Raw genomic sequence first — 10,114 nt, 5'->3', positions numbered from 1 at the left:
ATATTAGGGTGCAAACTTTCGAAATTAAAGTTCATTAGACAAAGTGAGAATAAGGTATAAGTTTGGGATGCAAAATGAAATTAGTCGTTAACTAGATGGAATACAAATTTTAACTCAAATTGACCCAAGAAATCAAGTAGACCATTTCAGTTTTTGTATAAAATGGCTGGTTAGTTCATGCATTATGTCTCTTTCTCCAATATAATTGATTTAATGTTCAATGCACACAAGTTATCTCAATTGGTAAAAATTAGTTACTTCCTTACAGAAAATCAAGTGTTCGAATTGCATCGCAGCAGCGACCTATGATTTTGGAGAAATGCTTTTAACTTGTGGTGGTGATCAAAATCGAATTCATTCAAATTTTCATCTACCAAAAAAATCAACGCGCACCTATGGTGGTATAGAAGCCTTATGCAGGATGCAGCTCCAACATTATTACATTATTACAATATTCATTATCTAGTTTTACTTAATTAATAAATGATATACGATATACCTTGAAGAAATTAATTATTTAGGATAATATGACTAGGATGATCCCGTCAAGCAAAACAAAAAAAACTTTCATTTCTTTTACTCCAATAAGGGAATCGTCTGCTTTTCATTGCTTTAATATAGATACTCCCTCCCTTTTTTTATAACTGACGTTTAAGGTTTTGCACACCAATTAAAAAAAGTTTTTCATTGCTTAAATCTGTACACTACTTTCCTTTTGTACCCTCATTAATTGTCCAATTCACCCATATTTTCTCTCACTAGAGTACTAAATGGTGCTGTTTTACTAGGCCAAAAGCAATGCAATAATTACTAGGAGTAGTAATTAAGAACCATGTATTGGAAAAGAGAGATAAAAGGGTAAAATTGTGAAAAAATAATTAATATTGTATGGGGATAATAAAACTACAGATAAAAGTACACTAGAGCAAATTTCTTAAACATCAGTTATAAAAAAAGGGAGGGAGTATGTTTTAAGATTCATAATTTTTTAAAGGATTAATCTTTCCTAAACTGACAGTATATACACTGTTAGTTTTGGATGAATGATAACTATATAAAATTTGAATTTGAAATCTAACGTTTGCACATGTGTAATGAATCCAACGGTGATAATGTATACACTATCAGTGTATATAAGATTTACTCTTCCTTTAAGTACAACCAATAGAAAATAAATATGTGTGCCATATGACATTCTCTGTATCTCGTCGAATTTAAGTAAAATGGTGCGATCACATTTTTCTGGTCTGTCTACAAATAATAATTAACTATTAAATCTCATGAGCATTAATACATAGGAAGACTAAAGACTTATTTCAGACGACCAGAAAAAATTAGAAAGAGAACTTAGGTTAACTAAAAGAAATTAAGTTGTTTGTCTGGAGGAAGCAAATGAGCATTTTATTTTCTCCAGTAGATGAAAAGCCAGAAAGGAGATGTAACGTGCTCATCTTTTTCAAATCCCACTTTTCTAAAAAGTCTGCTATGGTCATTTTTTTCTTGGGCATAGACATTTTGGTCATATTAATTTTGATTAACTCATTTCTGGACTACTAGACAAATGTTTATCTTCCCAACAAAGTAGGCAATTATTGTCTTTTAGATCTACTATCAGTTTTCATGCAGGCGTAGAATACTGTACCCTTGAGCTTTTTTCCTGTGTTGCTCTCTTCGTGTGCAGGGAAAAAACAATTTTTTTTTTTTTTAGGAAAAAACATTTTGGTCTCAGTGATTTTCATTTTTATCCGTGTGTGTGTGTGTATGTGTAAAGTCTAATAAGATTAATTGAATCGTCTCAATACTTTTTGATCACTTGTTATCATCGTAAAGAAACAAAACACAAGACAAGATGGATTTTTTTGCCAATTCCAGCAAACAAAAGCACTTTGTTCTGGTACATGGTGCAGGCCATGGAGCATGGTGTTGGTACAAGCTGAAGCCACTGCTGGAGTCTACAGGCCAAAGGGTCACAGCAATAGACCTATCAGCCTCTGGGATCAACACAAAAAGCCTGGATGAAATTCACACACTTCATGACTATGCAGAGCCACTGATGGAGTTTATGGCAGCAGTTCCCCCAGACCAGAAGGTCATACTCGTTGGCCATAGTTTTGGTGGCTACTGCTTGGCTCTTGCTATGGAACACTTCCCAGAGAAGATCTCAATAGCAGTTTTTGTAGCAGCTTTTATGCCTGATACTATTCATGATGCTTCATATGTTGGAAATCAGGTAACTCTTTCTACTCTCACATTATTCTTCTTGTCCTTGTTTGTTAACAAAAGAATGAGGGATTTTGGGCTTCAACCATTTCTGATGAGAATTGTTGGAGAGTGGAGACAACTGAAGACTGAAAAGTCCTAAAAAAGATTTGAATAGATGTGAGGTAGACTGGCATCCTACTTTTTATCAAGGGTTGCAGGATGAAGCAGTAAAATGGAACCATTGCTTGATTCAATTGAATTCTATGTTTTCTTGACATGTGTGTAATATTTTTCTCCAAGGGATCTCATCTACCATATCTCCACAAATGGTTCAAATTTGCCATATATAGGTATTCTCAGGTATACACAGGAAATGTCAAATTCATACGTGTATCACAATCTACGGGTCTACTTCTGGAGCATGTAATTCACATATGATATGAACAAATTTGATTTTCATGGATATCGTCTTATGTCAACTTTGTAACCTATACATTTTGGTGATTACTATTGCAATCTATATCAATTTTGTGACCTATACATTTTGGTGGTCTCAGTGTCTATGAACCTGCATCAATTGTTAGTTTATACAAGAACATGTGTATTATTCCTTTTAGCTTATGTTCTAAACTAATATTAGCAGTAGTAGGTCTTTTTTTCGCTTTTCATATAGCCAGGCATAAACTCACAATATCGAAAACACAATTTTCTTGGAAGTGTTTTAAATGGTTTTCTCCAGCAAGATTATCTCCACCAATGCTGGATGTAATGTAAACTATACTTGCATTTCTGGTTATCATTTATAAACGAAACAGAATACACTACTCCACTCTGTACTTCTGTAATTTTCTCTTATAGTCAGATACTTAATTTCCTTTGTGCATTGATATTTTCCTGATGCTATTCTTGAAAAGTTTGCTGAGCGGTTCCCAGCAGAAGATATGTTAGATTCCGAATATTTTGTCTATGGTAGCTCGGAGGAGCCAAGAACTGTAATGTCTGTTGGGCCAAAGTTTTTGGAGATAAATGCATACCAACTGTGCTCCATGGAGGTATGATGACTCAGTTGTTCAAGAACTCGAGGATTTACACACTTTCTGCATAGAATTTTACATGCCAACTGGACTTGATGCCGTATAAATTTCTCATTTTTCTGTTCTGACATGAAAATTTGAGCTTGCAATTGAATAATCATATTCATTTCCTTTTCCAGGACCTTGAATTGTCAAAATTGTTAGTGAGGCCAACCCACACACTTAATCAACATTTTCCAAAGGCAAACAAGTTTTCAGCAGACAAGTATGGCTCAGTTCAGCGAGCTTATATCATATGCAGTCAAGATAGAACATTTCTAACAAGTTTCCAGCACTGGCTAGTAGAGAATATAGGGGCAACAGAAGTTCGAGAAATAAAAGAAGCAGACCACATGGCAATGCTTTCAAAGCCCCAAGAACTTTGTAAATATCTGCTGGATATAGCCAACAAAGTACATCTAAGCTGAATTAGAAGGATTATTTGTGTATTTTATATTGTAGAAATAAAATAGTCAAGAGAGTAAAATCACAACTAAAATGCTGCAACTTTTTCCCTTTTATGTTTTGAGACAAAAAATTCTGATTTCTGCATAAGAAAGTACTTAATTGCTCAGTATTCTATTTTCTGACACAGGAATAGTCCTTTCTTGCCAAGTAATTGTGCTAACATGTAATCCTGACAAATATCAATCAGAATAGGATGCAAATTACAAAACATTTCCTGCATGTCAATTGTTGACAAATGCAGATAAAAGGAAAATGAGATTCTCAGGAAGACAGGATAAAAGATAAAAGCCTCAAGTAGAGTTCTGGCATCTTCTAGTAAGAACTCTGTTTTCATAGCTCAAATAGTAAAACCAGTCACCCCTTCGTGACGGTTCTTCTGCTTTTTCAGTTCTAAAATGGCCTTGTCTTGCGACCTGATGCTCGACCACATAGGAGAGCATTCTTTGGAATAGGATACTCGTCTCTCAATGAATTTGCAGGAGAATATACGCGAAGATAGAATTGCTGTCCCAAGTATTGACAAGCCCAGTTCTCTGATCTGACATTCCACATCCCAACATTGTCCAGAGGCATGTAAAGGGCAGTCCATGACCTTGGATAAACCTGTATAGAAGTTAGAGATATGAAAATTACGTTTGACCTCAATTGCACAATATGCAGGACTGCACATTCTAAAGGGAGCATGAATAAATGAGGCATCAAACAATTTAGATCGCAAAGTATCAGGTCTGCTATAAATTGTCGTGCATGAATTTCTTACTTGTACATAATAGTTAAAAGATATGCACTTTAAGAAAGATTCAAAACCACCAAGTACCTGAACGGTGCAACGAGAGATTCCATCACGCAAGTTGTAGTTTGATCTGCTGGCAGGTGACCACTGTCCACCATCCATCCTGCATACAAAACATGCTCAAGTAACTTCATAAGCGAATCTAAACACTTCAGCAAAGTTTCCCAGAGATAATACTTCTATAATTTATTTCCATAGCAAACTGGAAAAACTCATCCTAAAGCCTTGTATTTGTGATAACATGTCATGCTATTAGGGCAGAAGCCACATAATCTATGAACAAGATCTTGATGTCAAGGCAGACAACTTACCCAACAACAAAGAAGATATGGCCATCAATGTGCCATGACTGGACAGTGTCTTCCGAATTCTCAAACACCACCTCAAAGAAAGCTCTAAAATCAGCGGCCATAACTGAAGTTTGGAGGTAACCACCCGAACCAGTGGGATTGTCAGGCATACTACCAAGAGAGAATACCCCCTGAATGTTGTAGTAGTCCGCAAGTTTAAGTGGCGTGTCAGCTGGGACAAATGACACACTGTTCACGGCATACCTCTTCTTACCATTGATGACAGGAGCAGAGTTCGCCAGTCTAATGGTACGTGTAGTATTCACCATTCCATAATGATAAGAGCCTTGAGGGTTTGGTCTTGGTCCACTAGCCGTTAAGTTTTGCCTGGTTTGATGCAAGAATTGGACTAATCAGGAGATCTTCTAAAGGCTGATAATGGAAGTAGACAATACTAATTGACATTTGAAGGCAAGCTACTTTTTAAATGAATTAAACACTAGCTTCATGAAAATCCAGTGATTATCAACTAAAGCCAATATATTAAATCTTCCTACTGACAAAGAAAGCAATCAATGTAACTTTTCATGGTGATGTCAGGAAATCTAGTTACATAAAAGCTGTAGAGGTGATACGTTTATAGTTCCATTAGGACATTATTAATGCAAAAGAGTATATTCTCAAACCATACCTGATGGATCGAGCCTGGTTGAGAGACCAATCAATCTGAGTTGTTGGACCACCAGGGGGAGGCCCAGCAACACTTACTGCTGAGTTACTGTAATGAAGAAGGGATGTTGCTGTAAGCACTTGGGAGGTAAAACGTGTTGAGAATACTATATAATAGTCTCGTGCAGGTTGGTCAGCAGTGACCAACACAGAGCAAGACTGTCCCAGATGGAGATCAAAGGAGTCGTAGGTGTTTTGCAATGTATGGGTCCCTTCAACCTCAACTAACAACATCTTGTGCCCCTGGATTCTGAAATTTAGGGATGTCACAAGCCCCACATTCGATATCCTGAACCTATAAGTCTTTCCTGGACAACAAAGTTTTGGTTCATTTAGAATATTAACAGAATGATAAGATACACGGGACCTAAGTAGGAGGATTGCTCTTTCATTACCTTGATCAACAGTGAATGTATAACCATTTGATCCACGGCCATTTATTAGAATGCCATCAGGAAAGGGAAGGTCATGTCCACCATCTAAAATTGCTCTCAGATCCTAACAGGTTTAAAATGTGGACACATCAGTTATCACTCTGCATATGATTCATCAAAATTTTGTAACCATAAGTCACAAATACTGATCAACAATTCCTTCAATTTAAAACCCAAGATCTTACTGTGTGATTTTGCTTGAACCAATCACCAGCCAAGATGGTATAGTCTGCAGCAGGAGGTGGGAAAGGAACAGGAATGACAGAACGGCTGTAAATTCTGATGCTACCATAGCCTCCAGCAGCTTTGTGGAAGGCGAGGGAGGGAAAGTAGAAGAAACTACCAATCTGATCCTTCACTTGAAGGACATAAGTGAAGTTCTTTCCTGGAGGGATAGGACAGTTGGTTCCATAAACTCCATCTTGCCACGAATTCCTTCTCTGCTGCACGCCATTCCTGCCAAGTTTCCAAACCAACAGAAAGAAAAGATTTTATTACTTATCTTGAACTGCTTAATATCTCAATGATTTTGAAGTAAAATTCTGGATGATACTGCTCCAAAAAAAAATTAACGGACTAAAAAGCCAAGTTAGACTACAACCATTTGAGGCTAATTAAAGGAGCAGATTCATGAAGAGCCCATCAAACTCTAACTGAACATCTCCCCTAAGAAAACATTTCCCCCACTTGTCAACTTTTAAGAAGACTAATGCAGAAACAGCATCACTCCGTGCCCATAACATTCCAGAGGAAGAAAATTGAAAAGTATTCACAGTAGTGGAATTGTTTTAAAGGCTTTTTTGGTCCTTCACTTCAGTTGGATATTAAAAACAAAAGCCTGCTCTGAGAATCACTAAGATAATGCAAATGTTGTTGTCAGCAGCCAGCACCATTTAATGCCAAGTAAAACAGGTTTCTTGGACTTAGATCCCACCCATGGTTGGGGCAATTATTATTGTCATTCAAAACTCTGAGTGCATTTGGTAAGGAGTAGTTAAGATGCAAGTTGCACTGAAGCAAAACTTAATGTACCTTTCTTCATTAGACAAGCATCTACTATTTCAGCAAAAATAGTAGAAAATTGACTAAAAGAAAATTGACAAAAAGATCATTAATATAACAAATTCTAAAGCCTGTACAAGCCAGACACATCATTTCAAGGCTAACTTCTAGTCCAACTTCCCAAAAAATCTGAAACGCAGATCCAGATGCAAGCTTCTATTATTCAATACTTTGGAACCACAAGATACAAACCAAACTAGCCACCATACTAGATTTTGGACAAACGTAAAATTGTAAGGTTTAACATAAGGAAAAGAACTTGTTAATTATTTCTTATGTTCCTATATATATAGAAATCTACAAGGATCTGAAATGGAAAAACATAATCAAAATAAAGTTACATTCTTTACCATTTTACACATGTTTAAGTCTCAATGCTGCGTAATTCAAAAGCCAGTAAAAACTGATTTAAAAACGCAAACAACCAAATCACAGCTTGGTGTAAAAAAAAAATCTTCAAGCAATTTCTAGATATTGAAAAGGAAAAAGGAAAACTTTGACATTCTTTACATCCAATCCGGCACAGCAATAATATTCAAGAAAAAAATGGAAAAACATTGTCCTACTTTCTCAACTGGAAACTTCATCAGAGAATAAAGAAACAGTAACATAAGTAATATATTCATTAGCAGAACTGACCAAGATAAGAGGAAAGGCTCATTCAAGCTGTTGAAAACACTAACAATCAAGTTCTCATTAGTCACTGAAGTAATTTGTGGTCCTGGAAACTGCCCATTTATCAATATCCCCTGCAACATTTCCGATACATTCATAAACGTAACCTCACAAGAAAAATATATATATACCCAGTAAAAATATATCACAAAAACCAAGAAAACATGAAAATCTTGAATCTTGAAGAAGAAAGAAGGAAGAAATTACCTGTTGCTTGACACCAAGAGGATAGATATCTCCATAAGTCACGTTCCATGTAAAGAACTGATATGGATCTTCTCCATTGATGCATTTCATTAGTAAAACTACTGCCACCACCATTGCTGACAATCTCCCCAGCCCCATATCTTCTGGCATTTTCACTAATCAACAAACGAAAAAATCCCACAAAAATGGAGAAAAAGAGGGGTCTTTGATGGGATAAATGAATGGGAAGAGATTTTTATCTATTTAAAGAAAAGCCCAGCAAGTTCTTTAGTTCTTCTTGCTTTCTTGAACCTTATTACTGTGGTAGTATTGGGTTTTTTTTTTTTGGATCAGGCGTAGAGATTATGGAGAAAATGTGGGGAGGTAGTTTTTAGCAGAACAAGTAGAAGATATGCGAAGTGTCTCCTGTTTTTGGAGGTAGAGCAGTTCTCTTCTTCTCAGACTTCTCTTGAGTTCAGTGACCGCGGTCTTTTTTGTACAGTGTGCAAACGCGGTTACTTTATTATTTGTCCTTTTTAGGTTCTGAATTTCCAGCAGGTTTACAATAGCGGTTCAGATTGGATCGCAAACAGAGAAACTCGATCTGAACGGTTGCTTTTAATTTTTAATTTGAATATTTTTAATGGATGTCTAATTTAGTACACTTCTTTTTTAAACTTAATTTGGTACACTTTATTTACATTAAATTTGTTAGGTGATTTCAAACACTTGCATTTATATCTCCATACATTTAAGCTTTTTTATTTTATTTAATTTCAATCATATATATATACACATATTGAATATATATATATATATATATAATAGAACAATGTTTGGTTAATTAGTTCCTTAGATGGTAGGTTGATTATCTATTTTTCAGTCATGTGGACTTCTTTAATTTTTTTATTTTTTATTTTTAATTATTTTTCTCTTTTTTTGTAACAATTGATTCCCTTCCTTTATTAACTTCCTTATTTATAGTAACTTTCAATCAATTTATTTATTTGCACCTTATATATATATATATATATATTGTATCAATTTATACCTTGCTAAATTCTTTTATCAATCAACTTATAGTTTTCCTTTTCTAAAATCTTTCAACAAATTATGTGCAGATCCGTTCAAGTATTAGGTCAAAAACTAGTTGAAAAACTAATACGAGGCATCTTTCGACGAGTGGACACTCATTAAATAAATCTTTTTAATTTCTAACAAAAAGAAAATTTAGGCCAAGTTAAACATAGTTGGATTTGGATTTACTAAAGACCACTTACCTTTTTCTTTTTTCTTTTTTTGTTTAGGATTTTTTCAACGGGTGTTCAATAGACATTCATTAATATGTCTAAATTCGACCTAACTCATCATGTATATATAGTTTATACATACTAATAATTACTGACTTCCCTTTTATTTATATATTTTTCCTAATTAGTGTTACATTTTCAAAAATTTAATACATGAAATACATCTTAACAAGTGCCCAATAAGCATCCCTTTTTTATATTCAACTTTTTAATAGTGGTGGTATGAATTTCATTTTTCCTTTTTTATTTGGGTGAATATGATTATATATTTTGTTACTGTGTTGAGATTTGCAGTAGCTAATGATTGAGGCATGCCTTATTAATGGACTTAAACAAAGATACAGAGCTGGGCGATAATTAGTTCATGCAATCAACAGTATTTAATATCTCTATTTCATCATTTAATTTGATCTGTACAATGCTAGAGTAGAGGGCATTATGAGAAATCACTACAGATTACATTTCTTTTTTCCTTTTTTTTTGAGGAAAATTCACTAAAATAACATTTTTTTAAAAAAAAAAAAAACCTTCCTTTGGCTTTCAATCATAAGAAGGTAAAAGGCAGGCAACCACCAGATAATTTTATTAGGGAAAGTGCAATTTTCCCTATATCACAGGGCTATCCTTGGGTAGGAAAGTGATATTCTGTACCACCTTCTGGCAAGAGTATTAATGCACATTACTTACCAAAACCTATGCTCCTGCATGGAAAATTAATAGGCAACATCAATGTTCAATGTATATATGGTCCTTTCATACCTTAGTTAAGAAACACACGCACACCGGATATAAACTGAACCCACAATCCAACCCAAAAGGCATATGCTGACTTCCGGGTTGCGTCAAGGAGCTTATATCCAACACACACACCTCTCTCTATCGATGTGGGATA

General features: G+C 34.9%; 2 protein-coding genes across 2 annotated transcripts; one reads left to right on the top strand and one right to left on the bottom strand.

The window, feature by feature from the left end:
- The first annotated feature begins 1,814 nt into the window (after positions 1–1,814).
- On the top strand, positions 1,815–3,714 carry LOC113772394 (polyneuridine-aldehyde esterase-like). The gene is made up of 3 exons (XM_027316986.1): positions 1,815–2,230; positions 3,117–3,254; positions 3,416–3,714. The coding sequence occupies exons 1-3, from the start codon at positions 1,850–1,852 to the stop codon at positions 3,701–3,703; spliced, it is 807 nt and encodes a 268-aa protein (XP_027172787.1). The 5' UTR covers positions 1,815–1,849; the 3' UTR covers positions 3,704–3,714.
- Positions 3,715–3,762: 48 nt separating this feature from the next.
- LOC113772393 (L-ascorbate oxidase homolog) lies at positions 3,763–8,374 on the bottom strand. Its single transcript, XM_027316984.1, has 8 exons — positions 7,934–8,374; positions 7,691–7,800; positions 6,175–6,445; positions 5,951–6,053; positions 5,518–5,863; positions 4,848–5,213; positions 4,561–4,639; positions 3,763–4,346 (listed from the first exon to the last, which is right to left on the bottom strand). The coding sequence occupies exons 1-8, from the start codon at positions 8,081–8,083 to the stop codon at positions 4,134–4,136; spliced, it is 1,638 nt and encodes a 545-aa protein (XP_027172785.1). The 5' UTR covers positions 8,084–8,374; the 3' UTR covers positions 3,763–4,133.
- Positions 8,375–10,114: the final 1,740 nt, after the last annotated feature.

The sequence above is a fragment of the Coffea eugenioides genome, chromosome 5 (assembly GCF_003713205.1).
Source record: "Coffea eugenioides isolate CCC68of chromosome 5, Ceug_1.0, whole genome shotgun sequence".
Taxonomy (NCBI): domain Eukaryota; kingdom Viridiplantae; phylum Streptophyta; class Magnoliopsida; order Gentianales; family Rubiaceae; genus Coffea; species Coffea eugenioides.
The sequence above is the reverse complement of the archived record's forward strand: the minus strand, read 5'-3'. Positions and strand labels throughout refer to the sequence as shown.